At 47.2% G+C, this 27,957-nt stretch overlaps 1 protein-coding gene across 1 annotated transcript in view; it reads right to left on the bottom strand.

The window, feature by feature from the left end:
* Positions 1-7,371: 7,371 nt before the first annotated feature.
* Positions 7,372-27,957, bottom strand: part of LOC115481760 (inactive phospholipase C-like protein 2) — a 276,135-nt gene continuing 255,549 nt past the window's right edge. Inside the window, exons 5-6 of the mRNA XM_030221138.1 lie at positions 23,212-23,321; positions 7,372-9,201 (exon numbers count right to left, since the gene is read on the bottom strand). Of these exons, the coding sequence (XP_030076998.1) occupies positions 9,016-9,201; positions 23,212-23,321 (296 nt within the window). The 3' untranslated portion in view covers positions 7,372-9,015. The remainder of the gene's footprint in view (positions 9,202-23,211; positions 23,322-27,957) is intronic.

Genomic DNA, 27,957 nt, shown 5'->3' on the forward strand with positions numbered 1-27,957 from the left:
GGGAGGGAAAGAAGGGAGAGGTGTCAGAGAGAGGTAGGGAGGGACAGGTGAAAAAGAGAGAAGCATCTCTAATAAGAGAGAGGGGGAGAAGGGGGAGGGAAAGGAGGGAGAGAAGTGTCTCAGAGAGAGGCAGGGAGGGACAGGTGAAAAAGAGAGAAGTATCTCTAATGAGAGAGGGGGGAGAAGGGGAAGGGAAAGAAGGGAGAGGTGTCAGAGAGAGGTAGGGAGGGACAGGTGAAAAAGAGAGAAGCATCTCTAATAAGAGAGTGGGGAGAAGGGGGAGGGAAAGGAGGGAGAGAAGTGTCTCAGAGAGAGGCAGGGAGGGACAGGTGAAAAAGAGAGAAGCATCTCTAATAAGAGAGTGGGGAGAAGGGGGAGGGAAAGGAGGGAGAGAAGTGTCTCAGAGAGAGGCAGGGAGGGACAGGTGAAAAAGAGAGAAGTATCTCTAATGAGAGAGGGGGGAGAAGGGGGAAGGAGAGAAGTGTCTCAGAGAGAGGCAGGGAGGGACAGGTGAAAAAGAGAGAAGTATCTCTAATGAGAGAGGGGGGAGAAGGGGGAGGGAGAGAAGTGTCTCAAAGAGTGGCAGGGAGAGACAGGTAAAAAAGAGAGAAGTATCTCTAATGAGAGAGGAGGGAGAAGGGGGAGGGAAAGAAGTGTCTCAAAGAGTGGCAGGGAGAGACAGGTAAAAAAGAGACAAGCATCTCTAATAAGAGAGGAGGGAGAAGGGGGAGGGAAAGGAGGGAGAGAAGCGTCTCAGAGAGAGGCAGGGAGGGACAGGTGAAAAAGAGAGAAGTATCTCTAATGAGAGAGGGGGGAGAAGGGGAGGGAGAGAAGCGTCTCAGAGAGAGGCAGGGAGGGACAGGTGAAAAAGAGAGAAGTATCTCTAATGAGAGAGGGGGGAGAAGGGGAGGGAGAGAAGCGTCTCAGAGAGAGGCAGGGAGGGACAGGTGAAAAAGAGAGAAGTATCTCTAATGAGAGAGGGGGGAGAAGGGGAGGGAGAGAAGTGTCTCAAAGAGTGGCAGGGAGAGACAGGTAAAAAAGAGACAAGCATCTCTAATAAGAGAGGAGGGAGAAGGGGGAGGGAAAGGAGAGAGAGAAGCGTCTCAGAGAGAGGCAGGGAGGGACAGGTGAAAAAGAGAGAAGTATCTCTAATGAGAGAGGGGGGGAGAAGGGGGAGGGAGAGAAGTGTCTCAAAGAGTGGCAGGGAGAGACAGGTAAAAAAGAGACAAGCATCTCTAATAAGAGAGGAGGGAGAAGGGGGAGGGAAAGGAGGGAGAGAAGCGTCTCAGAGAGAGGCAGGGAGGGACAGGTGAAAAAGAGAGAAGCATCTCTAATAAGAGAGGAGGGAGAAGGGGGAGGGAAAGGAGAGAGAGAAGCGTCTCAGAGAGAGGCAGGGAGGGACAGGTGAAAAAGAGAGAAGCATCTCTAATAAGAGAGGAGGGAGAAGGGGGAGGGAAAGGAGGGAGAGAAGCGTCTCAGAGAGAGGCAGGGAGGGACAGGTGAAAAAGAGAGAAGCATCTCTAATAAGAGAGGAGGGAGAAGGGGGAGGGAAAGGAGGGAGAGAAGTGTCTCAGAGAGAGGCAGGGAGGGACAGGTGAAAAAGAGAGAAGTATCTCTAATGAGAGAGGGGGGAGAAGGGGGAGGGAGAGAAGTGTCTCAGAGAGAGGCAGGGAGGGACAGGTGAAAAAGAGAGAAGTATCTCTAATGAGAGAGGGGGGGAGAAGGGGGAGGGAGAGAAGTGTCTCAAAGAGTGGCAGGGAGAGACAGGTAAAAAAGAGACAAGCATCTCTAATAAGAGAGGAGGGAGAAGGGGGAGGGAAAGGAGGGAGAGAAGCGTCTCAGAGAGAGGCAGGGAGGGACAGGTGAAAAAGAGAGAAGCATCTCTAATAAGAGAGGAGGGAGAAGGGGGAGGGAAAGGAGGGAGAGAAGTGTCTCAGAGAGAGGCAGGGAGGGACAGGTGAAAAAGAGAGAAGTATCTCTAATGAGAGAGGGGGGAGAAGGGGGAGGGAGAGAAGTGTCTCAAAGAGTGGCAGGGAGAGACAGGTAAAAAAGAGACAAGCATCTCTAATAAGAGAGGAGGGAGAAGGGGGAGGGAAAGGAGGGAGAGAAGCGTCTCAGAGAGAGGCAGGGAGGGACAGGTGAAAAAGAGAGAAGTATCTCTAATGAGAGAGAGAGGGGGGAGAAGGGGGAGGGAAAGGGAGAGAAATGCCTGTAGTAGAAGGAGGAAAGAGACTGTTATGAGAGAGATAAAGAGGGAGAAGGGGAAAACTTCTAGTGGGAAACAGTGTCTGGAGGGAAGGGTGTGAAAGATCTGGAGGTTGAGAAGCAGTATCAAGAAGCAGGACTGTGGAAGAGTAGAAAGAATGTGGGAAAGTGACAAGAGAGAAATTGAAAGAGGAGGCGGAAGCTGGGTAAAGGGTATGACAGAATAAAGGGCCTAGGTGACAGGATAGGTTAAGTTACAGGAAAGGAGTTTGGGCTGCTGAGGGAATAAGAATCCGAGAAAGGTGCATAAGGACTTGGGAGATGGTGAGTACAGAGGATGGAAATGAGGGACTAGGAAGTGAGTGAAAGGCAAAGGGAGAATAGGCTGGGAAAGGAAAGGGCGAGACGGAGGACAATGGGAAGACTGGGAAAGGAGATAAAAGCAGGTGACTGAAAGCTGGTAGGTAGGTGAGAGGTGAAAAGATAGACACAGGACTGAGAAGGGGAAAATGATGAGAGGGAAGATCAGTGTCAGACAGGTGTAGAGAAAGAAGGGAAGATAACAGAAGCAGAAAGGAGACACTCATATAAAGTGGAAAAGAGACTGGAACCACCCCAATAAAAAAATGCTAAAACTAAGGTAAAAACAAAAATCAATTTTATATTTTTAGGGATTGGAATATGTCTGCTTTAGGAAATGTGCATCTTTCTGTTTTCATATTTGCATAGGGAAATGCATTTCTGTTTTTCTTCCTAGAATTGCACTGCTTACTGTATAGAATCTAGCTTTCTTGGGGATTTCCATTTCAGTTTCTGTCTGTATTTTTCTGCTTCCAATTTGTGGTCCTCTATTCTGTATTGGGTGAGGGTCTCTTTTGTGTTCTGCATGTGTGACGGGGGTGAAGGATTCTGCTAGTGTGTAACGTCTGTGTAGGAATCTGTCACAGTCCAGCTCTTATTCTAATTTAGCTGTAGTAGGTGATAGTAACATAGTAGATGACGGCAGAAAAAGACCTGCACGGTCCATCCAGTCTGCCCAACAAGACAAACTCATATGTGCTAGTTTTTGTGTATATCTTACCTTGAGTGATGTTGTATTGGGGCTCAAAGGCCTGCTGTAATATCTAAAGTGCTGTCTAGGTGTAGCTACGTGGGGCCATGGGCCCCCCCGTAGATTTGGCCCTGGCCCCCCGCTGCCAACCCCTTCGACCCCCCCTCCTGCCGCCAACCCTGCAGGACGTCAGACTCACAGAAACAGAAGCCTTGCAGATCAGCAACACGGCCGCGCCAGAGAAGAGGACTTTGGCTGGCGGGGGTTGGGGACCCCTGCCAGCAAAGGTACCTGACGGCGACGGCGGGAAGGGGGGGGTCAAAAGGGTTGGCGCCGGGGGGGTCAAAGGTGGTGGTGGCGGTGGGTCAAAAATGGTGGTGGGGGGGATCGGCGGCACCGGGGGGGGGGGGGGGTGGGGGGGCTAAAATGTGCCCCCTCACCTAAGGCTCTGGACCCCCCCCTCCTGCTGAAGTCTGGCTACACTCCTGGTTTGAATCCTGGAACGTAGGTTCTGAGTTTCTCGGTTTTGTGTTATTTTGCACAGTTTTCTGGCAATGGAAGGAGCATGTGCTGTTCCTGAGGTGAAATCGCAATTTCAGCATTTTTTTGGTTTGGGGAGTTGTAAAGGGGATTTTTAAAAGATTTTAGCGCATCTACAAGGTGTGCTTTTACAATGAATGTGGGGAAAAAATGTGTAACCCACCCCCACATACACAAACAAGGTTCAGGAAAAATTTGGAAAATATGTAAACAAACCAAACCTTTCTTGGCTAAACACGTGCATATTCCTGAGGAATAAAGAGTGTGTATCACAGAACCAGAGATTCAGGGGTTTTATAGAGATTCCAGAGTGTCCACACAGAAGAATTTCTTGAATTAAGCTATTAATTATGTCAGGTTGGGGAGTGGACTGTGACATGTGGGTGTGATGCGCAGAAATATCACCTTGGCTTTCCCCCTTTCATACCTTGTTTGCCCCCCTGTTGCCACCCTAAATATTTCTATCTAGAGTTGCTACTGGCCTTTTCTCTTCAGAACTGGAATTTCTTTTGCTGGTTATGTCAACAGAGGAAATTCCAATTATAACATATGAAACGCTTGCAGCTGTGAAAACGGGCTGAGCAAAGCATGTTTCTGTGCTAAATATATTGATTCACTTGAGTCTGTTTGCTGGAGTCATGATGTGTTTATATAGGCAAGACCCATGACGACATCCTACTTAAAGGAGAGAGGAACGAGTGAGTCGTCTGTTCCCAGGCACTGCAGATCCAAGCTGTCTCTTGACAGGGCCAACAGACATGCCCCTGGACTTTCACTATAAAGATCAAAATTACAAATCTCAGGAAGGCCTATTTTCAAAGAGATTTCCCTAAGCAAAACTCAGAGACTGAAAATTGTTCTACCTCAGCAAAAATCTTGCAGCCAAGTTTTGCGTGGGAAAGAAGGGAGTATTCCTGGGGACACAGCAAAGGGAAAGGACACAGAGAGATTTAATTTTCAAATCCTTAGGCCTGTTTTCCTTCCCCATGTCCATTGTTAAAGCAGGTGGAAAATCCCTGAGTAGATTTCAGGGGCAGTCAGACTAGTGTTTCCCAAGTCCAGTCTTGGAGTAGCCCTTGCCAGTTAGAGACCTGCATACAATGGAGGCAGTGTATGCAAATCAAGTTCATGCAGAAAACCTGACCAGCAAGGGGTACTCCAGGACCAGACTTGGGAAACACTGGACTAAACAGTCCCCTACACAAGGGTTGCTTTCATTGCTCCCTTTCACTTTTGGGCTTACATGTCTGCAAATTGACTCAAAGGGCAGCACGGTACTTCACCCGATTTGTGGCCTAGGCAGTTGCCTTCCTTGCCTAGTCCTTTTGACAGCCAGGGTGGTCGCTGCATAAAATGACTCCCAGGAGTCACAGATTACAGAGGTGGTGTGCTGTTGACTCTCCTGACACAGAGCAACATTGAAGACAAGTGGGAAGCCATGGCATGAGATCAGGGTTCAAAGTGCCTTCTCACATCTTTTCTAGCAATGTCATTCCTGAAAATACATTTCCTTAAGAGTTTTCTGAAACAGCGGAGAAAAAAAAACTTCAAAAGTGCCTTTCGTTCTTTTAAACTTTTTTATTAATATAACTATTAAAATATATCCCTTATCAGCAGGGAGCAACAAGATTATGTATCATCAATCATGTTTCTCTGGAAGTGATGAGGAGCTATTTTATCTAAAAACAAAACAAAAAGCAAACAAAAAACACACAAAAACAAAAGAAGAAAATCTTTGGAAAAATACATGGCATCTCATTGAAAGGTCAGGATCACAGGACATGATGTGAGTCTCCATAATTGGTTTTCAAAGGAGTTTTTCGAGATTCATGCAATTGATTCCTAAAGGATCCCTGCCATGATGAGAGTCTCTACCACAAAGAGCAAATTCTAGGAGATCTGACACTACTGGACAATAGGGGATGGTTGTGGTCTGCTAACATCAGCTGGAAAAAGGAGCCTAATCTTCCTAATCCTTTCTCACTATGTAGTATCTTGTAATAATCAAAGACATTTTAAGCAGCAAACGGAGCAGCTGCAAATTGACCCTTTCTCTCTACCCTCTTGCCAAAGGTCTACTAGAGTTTTGGCCATGATTGACTCCTGCAAACCCTAACAGGAGAACAGTACATCATGCAGAACTAGGTCCCCCTTAGTCCCATCTAACTTTCACTACCTGTAATGGATAATTTTGAGGAGCAAGTTGGAAGCCCTTCCCCACTCATCCTCTCCAGTGACCACCTCTGAAGCTGAACCATTCCTTGTGTTTCTTGAGCCAGAAATGATCACTCCCAGTATGCAAAATGGCTCTTTGGATCTCTCAGGGCTTGGGCACAGCACTTCACCAGCTGGTAGGAAAGGACCTCAATTCTGCTCCCTTATGCCACAGCTCTGCTGCTAGTCTCCAGTAATTCACTCTTACTACCGAAGTGATTCACCAGCTCATGAAAACTGGTTTATAAATAGCAAAGGACCATAGGTGCCCCTCCCTGCAGTTCTGACCTGCACAAGACGCTACCTGCCTGCATATTCTGGGTCTCCAATGTAAACATACGGAGGAGGGGTGGAACTTCCATAGAGACAGAGACTGTATGCTGGCTCCAAAGCCCTATGTTGAGCTTTTTCAAAATTATTATGGCTGTTGTTGCTGCTGTTCCTGAGCCAGCGGCCAAAGACAACAGCTGCAGCGGGAGGCCTGGAGGTGAGTGGGGGGGGGAGAGATCCAACATCAGGGTTGGGAGCCAACCCTGTGCCAATGATTTCTGGAGAGGGAGGGGGACTTACTTCCGTCACACTCCACCTGTCATTAATTTCTAGGGGTACCACTTTGGGTGTGGAGGCCTCCTTCCTCTTCCCCTGACCAATGTCTACAGGCATTCACTTTTAAATCTGACCACAGATGCCAGCTCTGTGGGTGTTTGAGCATTCCCAGTATTGGGCAAACTCCTCTACTGTGACCAGGGAACATTCACCTATATTGAGTTTAGTACCCCCAATCATTTAGAAATGTTGTCTCCTATGAATCTGACACTGACTGCAAAGTTCCAGGGCCTGTATCCTGGCCAAAAACTATCACTGCAATAACTTAACAGAAGTGAGCAGGATGGGGAATTGTGACAAGGTCTATGTCCCGTCCCGTAAGAAACCTCAGGCCTCGGAGGAAAAGGTGAAGGCAGGGACCAACAACAAAGAACCAGCTTCAGTCCTGCAAGGGAAAATGGAGCTCATCAGCAGTGTGAACCACAAGATCAATTCCCAGAGAAATAGCTAGAAAAGGGAGATCACACAACAGTCAAAGGGAGGGTTCTCTGGTCCTACCAATAGAATTCATGGATCTGCAGGGCCTCCAATCAGGCTGGGGAGTGGTGCATAAGGGAGGAGTCTACTGTCCTATAAAAGAGGGAAGTAAGCATAGCTCAGTCTCCCTGTAAGGAGGCCAAGGGGAAGGATGCCAGAGCAGCGTCTGAAGCCTGCTATACTAACAGAAGGCATGGGACTCTCTTGTTTGTTTTACCTGTGGGGTTTATTTCTGTTTGAATTTTTTTGTCCCCCACAAGGTGCCTTGTTTTTGAATGTTTTTTTTTGGAAGAACCAAATTGTGTTTTCTTCCTGCCAGTGGGAAGTTTTAGCCACAAATGGAGTTACATGGTTGGTGGTAGTTGGGCCAAAGCCAGGCCTAGCCCTAACCTGAGACCTTTTTCTCTTGGTTATTTCTTGGAGCTAATAGTGCAATTCCTATGAACATTTTTCTTTTTGTTGTTGATACCCAAACCACTAACTGTTTGGACTTATGCTGATGGATGAGGAGGTTTGATCTGGACTGTTTTGGGATCTGCAAGGATCCGGACTAAGTTTATCCCAAATTGTGTGGAGGGTCCACTGTCCATCTGGTCCACGCTTATGGGTGGATGGGGTACACAACTGGTTCCAGAAGGGCTTCCATTGCGCTCTCTAACACTAAGAGGGTTTCTGACTCCCAGTTCTTTGTCCTACACTTCAAAACTTCTTTCCCTCTCTAGAATGGAGCAGTGACCTTCAGTGTCAGATAGAACTCCCAATCTCCTCAATTTGGAGGCTCCTTCCTCACAAATGTGGTCTACCAGTCCCTACAAAGAAAAAAGAACCAAATCCACCCAATTGAGTCAACATTTCCACCCTACTCAATGTTAGGAAGGCCATTGTTGGGAGTCCTGTGTATGGTTTTGGACCTCAAAACAACAAGGAGAAACTGAAGGAAGTCCAGAGGAGACCATCACTGATAAGAAATCTGTATAACACCTATGAAGAGAGATGGAACATGTTAGCTATTTGCAGCTAGGAAAAGACTGAGAAGTGACAATAGCAGCCTTTCAATATATCAATAGGGTGTAAAAAGTTACAAGGGGAGACCTGGAGGTCTTTTGAGTAGTCAGAAAATTCTGCAGCTCAGCTGATGAGAGATTGTTTTCTGTCTCCACTGGGGAAAGGATTGATGATCTAACACCAAGGCAGGGGAATTAAGGTCAGACATTAAGAAAATCTTTCTAAATGTAGAATCAGTCAAACATTGAAATAAGCTGTTTAGGGAGGACTTGGAATCCCTATCTGGACATTTTAACGGCACATTAGATCCACACGTATCTGGAATGGGTTAGGATCCAGGAGGAAGAGGATGAACTGGTGTCTTTGTTTTGTGATTTCAGGCCTTCCACAACCCACCCCATTAGTCCATTACAAGCTGGCATTATATAATTATCTCAGTTTGAGCATACCTTCCAAACAAAATACCCTTTGGGCCAAAGCTCTGCTTACAAGTCTCTCTGAACTGATAATTTACTCCTTGCTCTCCTGATACATCACTCCATCTTAGAGGAGGAGGGGTCCTGTGCTCTCTTGAAGTATCCATGTGTCATCTTGAAGTGGGGATGACAAGGGGTTTAATAGCAGCATCCCTGTTCCAAACCAGCCATAAGTTGTGCAACCTTGATAAATATTGCTTGTGTCCCTATTCTCAAGACACACTGATAAAAATGTTCGGAAGTAAGACCATGGAATTGGGGACTGGAGGTGATAAAAACAGATTCCAGGAGAGGCCTGTGCAGCACATGCAAGGGGAGGGGGGTGGTTGTTCTGACAGTGGAGAGCTGTCTTTTGTAGATTAAGTACTCAGTAGAAGCTGTCTCTTCTAGCTGTCAGCCTCTCTCTCTGCTGGTTTTGCTCCCACCTCCCCCATTCCACAGTCAGCAGGGCCCAGTGTCAGTGCCTGCCTCGGTCTCAGGGATGGGCTCCAGCGTGGTTCTGACCCGGAAGAGATCTGGAGAGGCTGAACTGTTCTTGCCGATGCCGCAGGACTGGCCAGTGTAATGGATCTGCCGCAAGTTGTCCAGAGCCTCCTGCTTTGCCTGTTTCAGCAGGTCAGCCTGACCCTGTGGGAGATTTCAGAAGACAAAAAGAGGGAGAACCACAGATCAGACACATCCTGGCTATAGCATGGACCACATCTGAAGTGCTACAACTGCAATTCCGTAAGAAAATCCCACTGATCTACACCGGGGGGGGGGGGGGGGGGGGGGGGGTTAACTCAGTTCTTGGGATCCACACAGCCAGTCAAGTTTTCAGGATTCACAGACTCAATATATACCAGACAGAGCTGCATGCAGTACTGGAATTGTATGCAAATGCCTCTCATGCATATATATATATATATTTTTGTTACATTTGTACCCTGCGCTTTCCCACTCATGGCAGGCTCAATGCGGCTTACATGGGGCAATGGAGGGTTAAGTGACTTGCCCAGAGTCACAAGGAGCTGCCTGTGCCTGAAGTGGGAATCAAACTCAGTTCCCCAGGACCAAAGTCCACCACCCTAACCACTAGGCCACTCCTCCACTGTTGCTACTATTGGAGATTCTACATGGAATGTTGCTATTCGACTAGCAACATTCCATGTAGAAGTCAGCCCTTGCAGATCACCAATGTGGCCGCGCAGGCTTCTGCTTCTGTGAGTCTGACGTCCTCAGGACGTCAGACTCACAGAATCAGAAGCCTGCGCAGCCTTCTACATGGAATGTTGCTAGTCGAATAGCAACATTCCATGTAGAATCTCCAATAGTAGCAACATTCCATGTAGAATCTCCAATAGTATCTATTTTATTTTTGTTACATTTGTACCCCGCGCTTTCCCACTCATGGCAGGCTCAATGCGGCTTACATGGGGCAATGGAGGGTTAAGTGACTTGCCCAGAGTCACAAGGAACTGCCTGTGCCTGAAGTGGGAATTGAACTCTGTTCCTCAGTTCCCCAGGACCAAAGTCCACCACCCTAACCACTAGGCCACTCCTCCACTGTGGCTATCCTGAAAAGCTGACTGGCTGAGGGCTGCATGTGTCCCAAGGACTGAGTTGAGAAACACTGATCTATATGGAGCTGTCAACAAGACTTTGCAGCTCTAGGTCACCAAGTATTAGCAGTATGATTATATTGATTTAAAAAGAAAGGAGAATTGTGAATAAGCCTCAAGTTACAGAAATAAGTATTATTATTCTAGATCAAGAGATGGTCTTTCAGTAGGTTTGGTTTTCCAGCTATGCAACATGAATATTCATAGCAGATACTTGCATGCAATGCTTTATTTAGATAAGAAGTGAAATTGCACAGTATGGCTTTAAGCTGGGTCTCCCTAAAGAGGGATAGGCTGCAATGCCACCCCCTACCCACCCCAGCCTCAGATCTTTATCCTTTCATCAGCGATGATGCTCAGTGCACTGTTCCTCGGGCTGTGGGTTGTGGGCTATGGGCACTGAAGTGAAAGTTGGGGCAGGGTAAAGCTCTGTGCAGGAACACAGGGTTCAAAAGCAAATTTTACTGTGCTTCTGACATAGGCAGTGCTGTGCAGGTGTAATATAGTCCTGAACCAAAGAGCTTACCATCTAAGGGGGTAATTCGTATAAGGAGAATGCCAACAAAGCATGTAAATGACCAGAATACTGACACATACTTGTATAAATGCCAATATCCTGGCATAAATGGTGCCGAAATGTCAAAGTCTGCCCACTACACTTCCACTCGTTCCTTGCTCCCAAACTCTGGAATGACCTCCTCTCTTCTATTAGGTCTGAGTTATCACTCCCCCCAATTTAAAGCGCTCCTAAAGGCATGGCATTTCTTTCTTTAGATCGATCCCTCCGGCAAGTGCCAGCTTGGTGACTCAGTGCTCTGTTTTGGTAATCTCCTTCCCCTTACTGCTGTCTGTTATGTGTGGGCTCTGTATGCTCACCTTCTTTCCTATGATCATTTCTTTAATTTTTGATTTGGTATTATACACTGCTTTGACCTCCACTTTTGAGTGGAGGAGTAGCCTAGTGGTTAGTGCAGCGGACTTTGATCCTGGGGAACTGAGTTCAATTCCCACTGCAGCTCCTTGGGACTCTGGGCAAGTCACTTAACCCTCCATTGCCCCTGGTACAAAATAAATACCTGACTATATGTAAACCACAGTTGCAAAAACCTCAGAAAGGCAGTACATCAAGTCCCATTTCCCTTTCCCTATTTGAGATTCTATGTGGAATGTTGCTACTATTTGAGGTTCTACGTGGAATGTTGCTACTACTGAGATTCTGTTGCTACTATTTGAGGTTCTACGTGGAATGTTACTACTATTGGAGATTCTACTTGGAATGTTACTACTATTGGAGATTCTAGATGGAATGATGCTACTATTGAGATTCTGTTGCTACTATTTGAGATTCCGTTGCTACTATTTGAGGCTCCACGTGGAATGTTGCTACTATTTGAGATTCCGTTGCTACTATTTGAGGTTCTACGTGGAATATTGCTACTATTGGATATTCTAGATGGAATGTTGCTACTATTGAGATTCTGTTGCTACTACTGGAGATCCAAAATATAGAACAGGAAAAGTTCTCTACGATGACGAATCACAGAAGGCAAAAGTAGAGACTAATAGACGATTCACCACTGGAGATGTGAGTCCAACAGTCTTTATTATATCAGAGATAACGACCCGACACGGGCCGTGTTTCGACGCTAAAAAGCGTCTGCATCAGGGGTCAATAAATACACCAAGTAATGAATGCAAAACGAAGAGTCCTACTTGTATATGTGTTGTCAACTCACTGATCACGTAGCACCAAACAGAATATACTGGATACAAACTATCAGAGCATATTCTGTTTGGTGCTACGTGATCAGTGAGTTGACAACACATATACAAGTAGGACTCTTCGTTTTGCATTCATTACTTGGTGTATTTATTGACCCCTGATGCAGACGCTTTTTAGCGTCGAAACACGGCCTGTGTCGGGTCGTTATCTCTGATATAATAAAGACTGTTGGACTCACGTCTCCAGTGGTGAATCGTCTATTAGTCTCTACTTTTGCCTTCTGTGCTACTACTGGAGATTCTGTTGCTACTATTTATTATTATTATTTATTACATTTGTATCCCACATTTTCCCACCTCTTTGCAGGCTCAATTTGGCTTACAATAAATCGTGGCTAGTGGAAATGAAAAGAGAATTGAAACTTAGTATTACAGAAGTGTTTTGGGTTGCATGACAGTGGCGTACTAAGGGGGGGGGGGCGGTCCGCCCCGGGTGCACACCGCTGGGGGGGTGCCGCGCGTCTGTCGGCAACTCTCGTTCTCTGCTCCCTCTGGCCCTGGAACGGGCTATTTCCTGTAACAGGGCAAAGGGAGCAAGGAACGAGCGTTGCTGACAGACGCGCCGCCACCCCTATCCCCCCCAGCAGGGGGGTGTCATTTCACTGGGGGGAGCTGCCCCTTTCTCGTCACATGTCCCGCCCCTTCCACGCCCTCACCCCCCCTTCCCGTCATCTCTCCTCCCCCTCCCCTCCCCTTACTCTGCTATCCCAATCCCTGGTGATCTAGAGGTACCTCTTCGGGGCAGGAAAGAGTCTTGCGAGGCTGCTTCAACTCTCGGCGGCCATTTTGAAACGCCGAGAGCCGGACTCACCACAGGACAGGAGGATGCAGGGCAGCTAGCAGCACCGGGCAGGAAAGAGGGGGCTCTTTCCTGCCCCGAAGAGGTACCTCTAGACCATCAGGGATTGGGATAGCAGAGTAAGGGGAGGGGGGATAGTCGCTTTTTGCCGGGGGGGGGGGGGGGGTCGCTGCACTCGGGGGGGGGGGGGGGGCGCATCGGCGATCCGCCCCGGGTGTCAGCCCCCCTAGGAACGCCACTGTTGCATGGTAATAGAAAACATGATGATGGTATAATGTATGGTGTTCTTAGCATTGCTTGCTAGATATATGTGGAGATTTCATATGTATTGGTCTTTGTGATATGTCTAATCGAAAAGATGGGTCTTCAGCAATTTGCGGAAGTTGGTCAGTTCATAGGTCGCCTTTAGGTTACGTGGCAATGCGTTCCAGAATTGTGTGCTCATATAGGAAAAGGTTGATGTGTGCATTAGTTTATATTTTAGGCCTTTGCAGCTGGGGAAATGAAGATTAAGGAATGTGCGAGATGATCTTTTGGCATTCCTGGGTGGGAGGTTCCACGTGGAATGTTGCTACTATTTGAGATTCTGTTGCTACTATTGGAGATTCTGTTGCTACTATTTGAGGTTCCGCGTGGAATGTTGCTACTATTTGAGATTCTACGTGGAATGTTGCTACTATTGGAGATTCTAGATGGAATGTTGCTACTATTTGAGATTCTACATGGAATGTTAATGTTGCTATTCCACTAGCAACATTCCATGTAGACGCCTGACCTTGCAGATCAGCAACGCGGCCACGCAGGCTGAGTCTGACGTCCTGCACGTACATGCAGGATGTCAGACTCACAGAAACAGAAGCCTGCGCAGCTGCGTTGCTGATCTGCAAGGGCAGGCTTCTACATGGAATGTTGCTAATGGAGGAGTAGCCTAATGGTTAGTGCAGTGGACTTTGATTCTGGGGAACTGGGTTCAATTCCCACTGCAGCTCCTTGTGACTCTGGGCAAGTCACTTAACCCTTCATTGCCCCTGGTACAAAATAAGTACCTGAATATACATAAACTGCTTTGAATGTAGTTGCAAAAACCTGAGAAAGGCGGTATATCAAGTCCCATTCCCCCCCCTTTCCCCTTTGTAAAGATGGTATATAGCTTGAAGGTGGTCAACACTTGGGAAGAGTCTGGGCTAGGTGCACAGATATGTGTGTAATTTATGGGCCGATGGTCAGAAGCAAATGCAGGCGCTACAGGCTGTTAGCGCCATACTTGCGCCTGCATTTGCTACCACCCCATGATCAGAGCACCCCCGAGTGTTAATGGAGCACATCATGTCCACTGACGATAATCTTCAATGTTGCAATGAAAAAGAGGGATGTGAGGATGAAATCACTCAGCAAATTTCAGCCAGGCATTTGAAGGTCAGGAAACCAAAACCGAGCGTGAACAAGTGACAAACCAGGATGCCAGATTTATTTCTGGATTAAAACTTTATTTCATGCAGGAAGGCAACGAAGGCAGTCCTGTAACTGCTCCACAGACCTGTGTCAAGTTTGTTCAGCTGCAGTCAATGAAGAGAGCCTGTCAAGGTACGCTCGATCAATACCTCCAGTGTTAATACTGTACTGTTTTCAGCATGCAACTTTTATTTTTTTTTTTGTTCAACTGTTGTGTTACAGAATAAATGAAATGTTTTTACTTTCACTGTGTATTTATCAGTGCTTAGCAACTTCTGTTTATCTTTTGTTCAACTTCTGTGTTTCAGAATAAATGAAATTTTTTTACTTTTTATCTGGTGCTTGTACTGTATTCTTTTTCACGTTACCCTCACAACTTTGTTTATTTGGGGCAGCCGCTTAATTGGGACAAAGTAGTGGAGTCCCGATGTGCCCCAATTAACCATAATCTACTGTATTATCCTTTGCTGAGGCAGACGGGGGTGACACCATGAGATGCTTTTCAGTACAGGCAACTTTGAGATTTTATACTTAAGAGGGCCCAAGTGGATTTGCAATTAGGAGAGATGACAGATTTGGAAAAGGCGCTACACATGGGAACACAAAGGAATCCTGTACAGAAGGAATGGAGCCAAACAAGCTAATTACACCAGTAATTGGGAAGCAAAGCCAGTGCTGGGCAGACTTCTACGGTCTGTGCCCTGACTGTGGCTGGCCAGATTCAGCTTCAGTAGCAGAAGAACAAGGCCAGTGCTAGGCAGATTTCTTCCTTTTTTTTTTTTGTACTGAAAGTTTTATTGAAACTTTCCATAACCAATACAACATCACTCTGGAAAAAGCATATCCAAGTACAACATCAGCTCTCCCTCCCCATCTCCCCCCCACAAAACCCATCCCCATACTGTCTCAAAGGTTGCCCAGTCCACCCAGTGCACTAATAAGCAGATCTGTCCAAACAAGACTGAATTTTGGACCAAGAATGGCAAGCCTGGCTGTGTCCCTGGCTGACTGAGAGCCCCCAGATGCTCCATGAGTACAACATGTTTAAGTCTTTGATGCCATCTAATGGGGAATAGTGAATTAGCATCTTTCCAGGCTGCGGAGATAACTGAGCGTGCAGCATAAATACAGCTCTTCAGAAGAATGATTAATTCTAAGTTCTCAGTCCAAATCCACATCTCTTGGCAGAAAATTCAAAAGACATAATTCTCTGGTGAAAGTAATGTCCACTGCTGTCATGCCTTTATATTCCGAACCTACAAAAGCTCAAAAGGCTGATCAACTGAAGGGGTTACTTTTCCAGTTGAAGGGAAAGCTGGCTTTCAAGATTCTCCACTAATTTTAATTCCAGTGACAAATTAATGGGTCGATGATCAGAAGCAAACACAGGCGCTAGAGGCTATTAGTGCCATACTAGTGCCCACGTTTGCTACCTACCCATGATTAGAGCCCCCAAGCAAGTGAAACAACACGCTCGCGGCTCTGACCGCAAGTAGCATGCAAATGCATGCTAAACATATTCCTTTCTCAATGATCAATGGGCCAAACAAACATTGGTGTGCTGCATGTGGCAAACCCTGCATTAGGGTTTGTGGAACATTGGGGAAGAATGGAGACCTGTCCAGCACGCATTTGCATGCTGGTAGGCCCCCCATCCAATTTCCCCCTGCAGGAGCCCCGAACCCTCAGCCCAAGCTGGAAACACGGAGCTGGAGGTCCGGTGGACCTACAGTTCCCCCGACAGAAGCCGGTGACACAGGAGCATACCTTCAGCCCTCCCGACACAATTTCACCCCCCACCCCCCAAAAAACCCCTGGTGGCTCAGTGGCTGCAAACTCAAGCACCCTCCAAACTTGGTGGACTAGTGGTCCGCCTTTGTACCTTAACGGTGGAGGAGGGAGTGGAGTAGTACATTCCCTCTTCTTCCAGCACCGCCTTGAAAATGGTGGTGCCCAGCCCTGCCCAGTGCATCCTGGGATACGCTGGGCAGGGCTTCCTTTATATGGTTGCAAAGCCCCGCCCAACGTATCCCAGGATGCACTGGGCAGGGCTTGGCGCCGCCATTTTCAAGGCAGCGCTGGAAGAGGAGGAAATGTACTACTCCCTCTTCCACCATTAAGGTACCGGAGGGGGAGTGGGCTACTAGACCACCAGGCTTTGGGGGTGGGTGCTTGAGTTTGCAACCACTGGGCCAGCAGGGCTTTACTGGGGGTATTGTGTTGTGGGGGGTTGGGAGGGCTGGTGGTCCACTGGACCTCCAGCACCTGTGTCACTGGCTTGTGGGGACTGGAGGTCCACCAGACCTCATGCCCCCGTGTCGTCGGCTTGGGGTAGAAGTGTGTGGGTTCAGGGGGGCACTAGGCCACCAGGGCCTTGTAGTTGCCTTGTAGTTGCAGGGGGGTCTGGGGGTCCTACAGACCTCCAGCCCCTGTGTTTGACAGGTCCGGGCTTTTGACAGCCTGGACCGGTCAAACAAGTGTGGGAGGATGCGCTCAGGCACAACCCTCCCGCAGTTTACCCTATGATCAGAGATAATGGCACACATTTGCATTTTTAGATGGCTGTTTGGAACAGTGCGGGGCTTTGATCAACTGCTCATAAGTGCCTCCATTTTATACATGTTGGCTTTAATCCCAGATACGCTCCCATAACATTTCATCTCATGAATCAAGATAGGCAAGGTTGTAAGGGGCTGATTCCCTTTATATCCACTAAATTTTGAATACGTTGTGCAAAAGACTCCATCACTAAGGCAAAAGGTAATGGCAGGAGGGGGACCCCTTGTCTGGTCCCCCTCCCAAAAGCAAATGCAGAAGTATATCCCCCATTAATTTTGAAACAAGCTAATGGATTGGAATACAATGCTGTCAACCAGGCATAAAAACCCTCTCCCACCCCAAATTTCCATAAGGTAGCAAACATGAACGGCCCACTGCACCACAACAATACACGTCTCCTCAGGAAGACTGGGTACCTGCAGCCGCCTATGAACAGTCCAGGCTTCCGCAACATCCGCTGCCTGGTGAGATGAACCCTTAATAGTAAAGATGAAGCCTGCATGAAACCCCCATTTATAGCGGACATTCTCTGATCGTAAAAACGAGGTCACTTCCTGGAACACTTGTCGCATATGAAGGGAAACTGGTGATAAATCCGGATATATCTCAATTGTAAGGTCTTGCCACTTAATAGGGCCCTTTGAGCAGGATATAGTTTTTACATAAGTATTGTCATACTGGGAAAGACCAAAGGTCCATGAAGCCCAACAGTGGCCAATCCAGGTCACAAGTACCTGGCAAGATCCCAAGTACAAAACATTTGATGCTGCTTATCCCAGAAATAAGCAACGGATTTTCCCCTAGTCCATTTTAATAATGGTCTATGAACTTTTCCTTTAGGAAGCCGTCCAAACCTTTTTTAAACCCCACTAAGCTAACCGCCTTTACCACATTCTCTGGCAACGAATTCCAGAGTTTAATTTCTTTCACAGAAAACACATGCACACCACAATATTTCTGGCGTGCTGGTCTCTGCATGCGCCTAATACTCTATGCAGTCTGTCTATTTTACACAGTAACATATGATGGTAGATAAAGACCTATATGGTCCATCCAGTCTGTCCAACAAGAAAATTCATTGCATAAGGTATGATGTGATACTACATATGTATACTTGATCTTGATTTGTCCTTGCCATTTTCAAGGCAAAGACCTTAGCAGTCTGCCCGGTACTGGCCTTATTCTTCAGCTACTGAGAAGTCTGCCCAGCACTGGCTTTGCTTCCCAGTTACTGGTGTTGCCATCTAAACTCCACGCTTTCGATACAGGATTCCTTTGTGTTTATCCCGGGTGGAGAGCTGCATCCTGCCGCCTGGCTGCTGTCCTGCTTCCCCTCCTGTCCTAATGCCAGCTCCAAGCTGGTGTAGGGTTTTGAGTGGTAGAGCACCATTGTTCAACATGCTCTACAAATTAATCATGAGGGTGCCGGAACGAAAGAGTGACCCAGCATGCTACTTGTGTTGATCTGCTGCACGCTCTTTCGTTCAGGTGCTTTGGGCGGCTGATCATAAAGCGCAGGTAAATGTGGGCGCTAGTTCAGCGCTAATGGCCTCTAGTGCCCGCATTTGCCTCTGATTATCTGCCCACCAGTGAGATATTGATCCCAGAACACACATATTATTGCAGTATTAGCTACTGGGAATAGTCAGGCTGCACAGACAAGGCCTTTCTCCACCTACAACTCTATGGAACGTGTTACCACATGAACTGTACGTGGCGGCTGAAAACAGGGCATTAGGAAAAGTCTAAAAGACACATAATTATTTAAGGATTGAAATGTGTAACTTTCCATTACATTACACATCGGTTTTATATTCCGCAAAAGCGTATGTTGTTCCATGTGGATCACAAAAGACAAAGACACAATTCAGGAATTACAAATTTGACATCATTAACACTACAGAAATCAGCCTACATATTTTCTAAGTAGAAAAGCTTTTAATTTTTTTCAGAATCTTAAATAATCCCTCAACAACTGAACTGACATAGGAAGAGAATTCCAAACTGAAGCAGCTTTGTAAGACAGACATGACGACAACTGTTTAACAGATTTAATTGAATCCACTGACGAAAACTTTAAAACCCAGTACTAACCGTCTATTCAGAAGAGAGAAAAACTCAGCCAAAAAGGGACCGAAAAATCATAGAACATAATTTAAAGTAGAATCCTGCTGCCACAGGTGACCAATGAAGTTTATGAAGGTATGCAAATTGCCAAGGGGGTCTTTTACTAAGTCACAGTAGCGTTTTTAGCTCACAGTAGAAATCAGCTGGCGATAAACATAGAGGCCCCTGTTATATTCCTACGGGAGTCTCGCGTTTACTGCCAGCCGATTTCTACCGTGGCTTAGTAAAAGACTCCCTAAGTTTTGAAGTTTTTTCAAAACCTCATTTGTACAGACAACAGAGACAATGCTGCAATAATCCAGCTTTGAAACAACAGTGATTGCACTATAAGTCTAAAACAAGGTGTTAAAATTTCTTCGTATAGCTCTTATGGGCCGATGATCAAAAGCAAATGCCGGCGCTAGAGGCTGTTAGCACCATACTAGTGCCTGTGTTTGCTACCGCCCCATGATCAGAGCCCCTGAGCGCGTGAAACAATGTGCTCACGGGCTGTGAATGCAACTAGCATGCACATAAGCACCGCCACGCTGGGAAAAGACCAAAGGTCCATCAAGCCCAGCACTCTGTCTCCGACATTGGCCAATCCAGGCCCGAAGAACCCGGCAAAACCCCCAAATTTAATAATGATCAATGGACTTTTCCTTCAGGAATCTGTCCAGAACCCCTTTAAAAACATGCAAAACAGGGCTATACCTATTCATCCCCAATGATCAGTGACAAGCGCCACATGGCTCTCTGGCTGCGGCAAAACCTACGTCAGGTCAGAGCTGGACCCCCCGTCTGGCCGCTGCCCGACACCCCCTGCCACCATTAGAGCCTAAGCACTTACTGACACTTATTTTGTAGGTGGTATGGGCTCACGTGCTAATTCTGCTGTAGGGCTGGTACCCCTACATAGCAATATCTGGCACTGAAATACTGAGTCTGGCTAACTTTCCTTTAAAGGCCTATTAACACAGGGCCATTTAAATAAGGTGCACTGAAAGATGGCCTGTGCTGGTGTAGATGCGTGTACTGGACATGCGCAGGTTCATTCTTCAGCAGGCCTGCATAAAAGGCCTTTTTTTTCTGCTGAAAATGGACGTGTGACAAAATAAAAATCAGCGCGCATCCATTTTAGGCCTGAGATCTTATCGTCACCCACTGACTTAGCAGTAAGGTCTTGCGTGTTAACCGGGAGGTAATCGTCAGTGCACATACACTGCTGATTACCACCCGCTTAGCGCCACACGGTAGAAAATAGAAATTATTTTCCTACGCGTGATTTGGACGCATGTAGAAATTAGAATTATCGCCTGGGGCACGTGGTAGCTGGGCGGTAGTTCTAATTTGACGCGTGTAGGCGCCGACACATCTTAGTAAAAGGGCCCCATAGTAACATAGTAGATGACAGCAGATAAAGATCTGTATGGTCCATCCTGTATGGCCACTGTTGGAAACAGGATGCTGGGCTTGATGGACCTTTGATGCCAACAGGTGGCCAAATAATAATAATATTTGCAAATTGTTTATAGGAACAAGGACTTGTGATCGAGGTGACCCTCCTCATGACACACATAGGACAGTGTTTTGGTTCCTCAACTCATAATATCTGAGACAAACGACACTGAGGGTCACTCTCACCCAAGAAATAGTATAAGAGGCTTCTGCAAAGATGAGACGTTATCTGACTATCTGCTGATAGGAGAACAGATAAAAGCCAAAGACACTCCTCTTCTATCTGGTCTACACTGGTTACCAATAAAAGACAGAATATCTTTCAAATTATGGGGCCCTTTTACTAAGCCGCGTAAGCATCTAGGTGCACCCAACGTGTGCCAAAATGGAGTTATCACCCGGCTACCGTGTGGCTCTTGTGGTAATTTTAGTTTTGGCACGCATCTGATATGCGCGTCCAAAATATAATTTGGACGCGTGCCAAGTTGCATTTGATGTGCCTAGGTCATTACCGCCCGGTTACCTCATGAGACTTGGCTGGCGGTAAGGTCTCAGACACAAAATGGACGCGCGACAAATTTCATTTAGCCACACGTCCATTTTCAGCAAAAATATTTTGAAAAGGCATTTTTTTTGCAGGTGCACTGAAAAATGGATCTGCGCGCGCCCAAAACACGCGCCTACACTACCAGAGGCCATTTTTCAGCACACCTTAGTAAAATGACCCCTTAGTGTTTTCATTCACCAAATTCTGTTTGGTCAAACCCCATCATGTATGAATAATCTTGTTTTGTTACATTTGTACCCCGCGCTTTCCCACTCATGGCAGGCTCAATGCGGCTTACATGGGGCAATGGAGGGTTAAGTGACTTGCCCAGAGTCACAAGGAGCTGCCTGTGCCTGAAGTGGGAATTGAACTCAGTTCCTCAGGACCAAAGTCCACCACCCTAACCACTAGGCCACTCCTCCACTCCATAATGCTGTTTCATCATCTAGAGAATATCTTGTCTTACATGTCCCTATCTGTAAGAATGGGATATATAAAACAATTCACTCTGCTAATTTTTCTTATCAAGGCACCAAACTTTGGAATTCTCTTCCTAAATCAATCAAGTTTACAGATGATTACCTAACTTTTAGAAGTCTTCTAAAAACAAATTTCTTCAGTCTGGCCTTTCTGAATACAAAGAACTCTATTTGAATTTTTCCCACACCCTTTTCTTAATCTGGTTTCCCATCTAGTCCTGCCTAATTATGCTCTCACCTATCCACCCTTAATTATTTGTTTGTCCTTGAGATGGTCTAAATCCCTGGCTACTTACTGCACATGTATTAATTTGCTTCTTGAATTTATTGTAATTTGTGTAATATTCTGTATATTATTATGTTTTATTCACTTTATTGTTTGCTTGTAAGCCACATTGAACTTGATTGTATTTCGGGCTAAAGTGGGGTATAAATGTCATAAATAAATAACATCAGATCCGAGCTGAGAGAGAGAGAGAGGGAGGGAGGGAGGGAGGGAGGGAGGGAGAGAACCCTTCTTTGTTGGTCAGGTTGCAACCAGTGGCATAGCTACAATGTAGGGCCTGGGGGGGGCCTGGGTCCCCGTAGATTTGGCCCTGGTCCCCCCTGCTGACGACCCTCTCGACCCCCCTGTCACCGTCACCTGCCTTTGCTGGCGGGGGACCCCAACCCCCGCCAGCTGAGATCCTCTTCTTTCCGCAAAAGGCTTCCTTCTGTTTCTGACGGGGACATCAGACTCACAGAACAAAGCCTTGCAGATCAGCTGAAGGTAGGCGACGGCGGGTTGGCGGCGGGAGGGGTGGTCCAGATGGTCGTTGTCGGGGGGCAAAGTTGGTGGTGACGGCAGGGTCGGCAATGGGGGGGGGGGGGGGGGGGGGTCGGCGGCGCTGGGAAGGGGGGGGGCTAAAATGTGCCCCTCACCTCGGGCTCTGGACCCCCCTCCCGCCGAAGTCTGGCTACGCCCCTGGTTGTAACTCTTTTTACTATAGTGCAGGGGGAAATTTAGTCTTATTCATGTCAGGACCCTACAGTAAAGTGTGTGTTCTCTTTAATTCATTTTGACAGGTACAGAATTACTCATTGCTCTTACCATCAGCTCAGCAACCCAGCATTTAAGCATTTTTCTCACATTTACAATATTTTACCTGCGCCAATAAACAAGCTTTCCATTTTTTAAAATTGTTTTTATAACATCTGAGCCTTGTGTCTTTCTCTTGCCATATACAATCTGTGCAGGCTTGGTCAATGCTAAACATCGCCACTTGATGGTGACACAGGATTATTTTAGTAAAACTGGCTTGTTACAGAAGGGAAAATTTCATACATTAGAACCAAACCGTATGTGACTCTTAAAATATTCAGGGGCCCTTCTACTAAGGTGCGAAGAAAAATGGGCTGCGCTAGTGTAGGCGTGTGTTTTCGGCGTGCGCAGATCCATTTTTCAGTGCGCCTGTAAAAAAAAAAGGCCTTTTTAAACTTTTTGCCGAAAATGGACGTGCAGCAAAATAAAAATTGGTACGTGTCCATTTTGGGTCTGAGACCTTACTGCTAGCCATTGACTTAGCTGTAAGGTCTCATGCGTTAACCATGCGGTAATCGTCTATGTCCGTAGAATGACGATTACCACCCACTTTCTACCACGCATCAAAAATGAAATTTCCGCAAGGGTCATGTGGTAGCTGGGCAGTAACTCAAAATTGACACACGTTGGGCGCGTGTAGACGCCTACATGGCTTTGTTAAAGGGCCCCTAAGTGTTTGCATTTATCTATGAGTTGATATGGCTCTGCTCCCTCACAAAGAGCTGCTTTAACAGAGGCGTTCAGATCACGTTAACGGAAAGGCTATGATTTACCTTCAGTACTGTGATGTTCCAAGCAAAGCTCTCCACTGCCTTCTGCAGTTTCCGGCCCTTCAAACCCTCCTTTGTGCCAATCCGATGTAAATCTTCATGGAAGTCCAACCCTGCAAAAATAAAAAGTGGACCCCACTGAAACTCCACTGTTAAAATAGAAACCCTCAACCTGGATTTTGATGTGGCATCAGAAAGGCTTCACTCGGATGGTGGTCTGTTAATGTCATCTGTCACTCTCTGGAGCTCATTTTCAAAGCAGATAGATGTCTCAAAATGGCCCAAAACACGCCCGATCTGCCAAAAACATCTACATCACAATTTTCAAACAGGCACAATTTGGACGTTTTCCAGTGAGTCTGTCCAAACAGTAAGGGGGTGTGTTTATGGTGTGATTCAGGGGCGTAGCTATGGGGGAGCCACGGGGCCTGGGCCCCCGCAAATTTAATCCAGGCCCCTGGTTTGGCTGGCGGGGGTCCCCAACCCCTGCCAGCCGAAGCCTTCTTCAGTGCGGTCTCCAGTGCAGCCACGTTCGCTGCCCCCTGCTCTTCTTTCTTCTTGCTCCGTCTGTGCACGCTGACGCTCAGTCAACGTGCACAGGAAGAACAAGAAGAAAGAAGAGCAGGGGGCAGGCAGCGAACGCGGCTGTGCCGGAGACCGTGCTGAAGAAGGCTTCAGCTGGTGAGTGTTGGGGACCCCCGCCAGCAAAGGGGGTGAGGCAAGGCAAGGCGTGATGGTGGTGGTGGGGGCAGCGGGGCGGCACTCAAAATATACCCCCAACCTCGGGCTCTGGCCCCCTCCCACCATGAGGTCTGGCTACGCTCCTGTTGTGGTTCGAAGGGACTAGGTTGGCCCCAAAATTAGAATATCTGCGATAATAGAACAAAAAGTCTAAAAAGTAGTACATTTTTATGAAGACCTGTTTCAATAGCATCTAAGTTCAAAAAGATGCTCTGAATGACCAACTGACCACTGGATGAATTAAGGCTTGACCTCTCCTTAATCCCCTAGTGGCTGCTGTCCCCATCCCACACCCCTAAGAACTGAAACTAAAAAGATACCAGGCACTATGACAGCATCAAGTATTAAGGGCATTTCCAACAGAGCAGCGAACAACTCCCAGGAGTAGCCTAGTGGTCAGTACGTGGACTGTGAACAAGGGAATCCAGGCCCAAATCCCACACCCCCTACTACATTTGTGGTGGAAATTGTGAGCCCTCCAAAACCACCAAATTACCTACTATACCCAAATACAGGAGACATCTGCAGGGTGGAAAGTGATTATAGTGTACAGTTAGGTACAGAGGTGAGGAGTAGCCTAGTGGTTAGTTCAGCGGACTTTGATCCTGGGGAACTGCGTTCGATTCCCACTGCAGCTCCTTGTGACTCTGGGCAAGTCACTTAACCCTCCATTGCCCCAGGTACAAAAAATAAAAAGTACCTGTATATATGTAAACCACTTTGAATGTAGTTGCAAAAATACCACAGAAACGCAGTATATCAAGTCCCATTTTCCTTTCCTTTCCTTTTATTCTGACCCTGGAGGGCTCAGAATACAAAATAAAGGCATTATGGGGGGAATTGTCCCTGGGTGCCATTGTTTAAAGTCCACTGCACTAACCACTAGGCTGCCCCTCTGATCGGCTGGGATATCTGTGTGGCCATTTCTCTCAAAATGATGCCAGACAGATGTTCTTGGGCGTTTTAGTTTGGAAAATGGCTCTTCTTTTTAGACGCCTTCTATGCAACAATGTCCATCTTAGAGACATTTTGAAAAGGGAAACCCAGATGTATTTCCTGTTCGAAAATGGCTCTAAGATGGATGATGTTTTCGGATGTAATGAGCTAAACGTCCTAATTCTGACTTCAATGTTTTTTTTTTTCGAAAATGTCCCTCTATGCATCAAATTGTTGCAGGTCTTGCCACTCTCCAGTGGGTAATATAAAATACCTTATATTTGACTATTTGTGCCCCCCTGCCCCCCCTCCAGCTACCCATACCCAGCGATTGCCCTCTCTCCCCTGCCTCCCCCTTCCAGCCACCCATATCCAGCGATTACCCTCTCTCCCCTGCCCCCCTCCAGCCACCCATACCCAGCGACTGTCCTCTCTCCCCTGCCCCCCCTCCAGCCACCCATACCCAGCGACTGTCCTCTCTCCCCTGCCCCCCCTCCAGCCACCTATACCCAGCGACTGTCCTCTCTCCCCTGCCCCCCTCCAGCCACACATGCCCAGCGATTGTCCTCTCTCCACTGCCCACCCTCCAGCCACCCATACCCAGCGATTGTCGGTTGCTGAGTGGATTCTTCGGGGCAGGCAGGAAAGAACCCCAGTCTTTCCTGCCCGCTGCCGCCGCTGACTCTCCCGCGGCGCTACTGCATCGCTCTTCAAAATGGCCGCTGAGAGTTACAAGGGCGGCCTCCAAGACTTCAGCAGAAGTCTCGCGAGGCCGCCACTGGAAGTCTCGGCAGCCATTTTTAAAGAGCGATCCGGCAGCGGGCAGGCAAGACTGGTGATCTTTCCTGCCTGCCCCAAAGATACACTGGGAGGGACCCTGTAGCTCGAGGGAAGGATGGAGGGACCCTGTAGCTCGAGGGAAGGAGGGAGGAGAGCTGGCTCGCCCTGAACAACAACCGGATTGCAAGATGGTAAAAAATTTAACAACCGGCTCTTGTGAGCCGGCTCCAGCACACCACTGGTTACTTCTTACATGTGAGCTCCGGTATTGCCTTACTTTGTAAAATGTTACTTATTGTTATGTTGTGAGCTCTTGATTGTATTTGTATCGAAAATCAATAAAAGAAATTAAACTGAAAATTTATAAAAGGTCTTTTACTGAAGACAAAACTAATGTACATTGCAAAGCTCCACAACACAAGCAGCAGAACAAAAATAAACCCTAAGGTATCATGCTTTATTTTTAGTTTTTAAAAACAATAAATAGATATAAACAAAAAGTAAAACCTACTAACCAAACCCCTCCTGCTCCTTCCCTTGAACATGACACCCCACAACCTCTAAATCACACTGGACAAGTCCAGAAGACGTTGGGTTTAAGCAATCCAGGTGTTTACTCAGCCAGTTCCCATCAGTGGCGTAGCTACGTGAGGCCTGAGGGGGCCTGGGCCCCCGTAGATTTCAGTCGGGACCCCCCTCCCGGCGAACCCGCTGCCGCCTACCTTCGGTTTTGCTGGCGGGGGACCCCAATCCCCGCAAGCCGACGTCCTCTCCGACCGTTTTGCTGCAGTCAGACTCAGAAAAGTCTTCTTCCTTCAACAGTTGCATCCTGACGTCCTGGTCAGACTCAGAGAACAGAACTATTCTTTGAGTCTGACGTCCTGCACGTACAACGTGCAGGACATCAGCATGCAACTGTTGAAGGAAGAAGACTTTTCTGAGTCTGACTGCAGCAGAACGGTCGGAGAGGACGTCGGCTGGCGGGAATTGGGGTCCCCCGCCAGCAAAACCGAAGGTAGGCGGTGGCGGGTTCGTGGCGGGAGGGGGTCAGCAGAGACGGGGGCGATTCCTGGGGGGGGGGGCTAAAATGTGCCCCTCCCCTCGAGCTCTGGACCCCCTCCCATGGAAGTCTGGCTACACCCCTGGTTCCCATATCCACACATCATAGCCACCACCTGTGTATTTTATAAAATACCGGGTACAACACAACTCAACACAACACAACTCTGCCCCTTTTCTGCCCACACTCCTCCCCCAGGAACAATCTACACATGGTGCATGTGGAAGAACAATCCTAGTACATAGAAACAGAAAAAAGAAGGCAAAGAGCATATGGCCTATCCAGTCTGCCCATCCGTGCTATCTGCCATCCCTTCCTCTCCCTAAGAGATCCTGTGTATCTGTCCCAAGCTTTCTGGAATTCAATTTCACCATCCTTTCCGTGAAGAAGTATTTACTCAGGTTACCCCTGAGGTCTGTCCCCTTTCACCTTCATCCTTCCCCTCATCCCTGAGCTTCATTTTAATTGAAAGAGACTCACCTCCTGTGACTTACGCCACATAGATATTTAAATGTATCATATCTCCCCTCTCCTGCCTTTCTTCCAAAGTATTACATAGTGAGATCTTTAAGTCTGTCATAAGTACTTAAGTGTTGCCATACTAGAAGAGATCGAAGGTCCATCAAGCCCAGTATCCTGTTTCCAACAGTGGCTGATCCAGCTCACAAGTACCTGGCAAGATCCCAAAACAGTAAAATACATTTTATGCTGCTTTATTTCAAAAGCCGCCCTCTGGACCGACTCTATCCTGTTTATATCTTTTTGATGGTGCGTCTCCAGAATTGTACACAATTTACTAAATGAAGTCTCAGTCTCACACAGGGCACCATCACCTACTTTTTCCTACTGACCAGTCTTCTCCTTATGCATGCAAGCATCTTTCTAGCTTTCACCGTCGCCTTTTCTACCTGTTTGGCTACCTCAAGATCATCACGTACGATCACACCCAAGTCCTGCTCCTCTTTCATGCAGAAAATTTCTTCACGCCTTAAACTGTACCGTTCCCTTGGATTTTTGCATGACCCTGCATTCTTCAAGTTTTGTTAGGTCCTTCTTCATGTTATCTATACCATCAGGAATGCCTACCCTATTGAAGATTTTGGCATCCTCTGCAAAGAAGCAAATCTTCAGCAACATTGCAATATCACAATAGTAGGCATGGAGGAGTAGCCTAATGGCTAGTGTTTTAGGTTGAGAACCTGGGGAACTGGGTTCCGCTCTCACTGCAGCTC

The sequence above is a fragment of the Microcaecilia unicolor genome, chromosome 12 (genome assembly GCF_901765095.1).
Source record: "Microcaecilia unicolor chromosome 12, aMicUni1.1, whole genome shotgun sequence".
Lineage (NCBI taxonomy): Eukaryota > Metazoa > Chordata > Amphibia > Gymnophiona > Siphonopidae > Microcaecilia > Microcaecilia unicolor.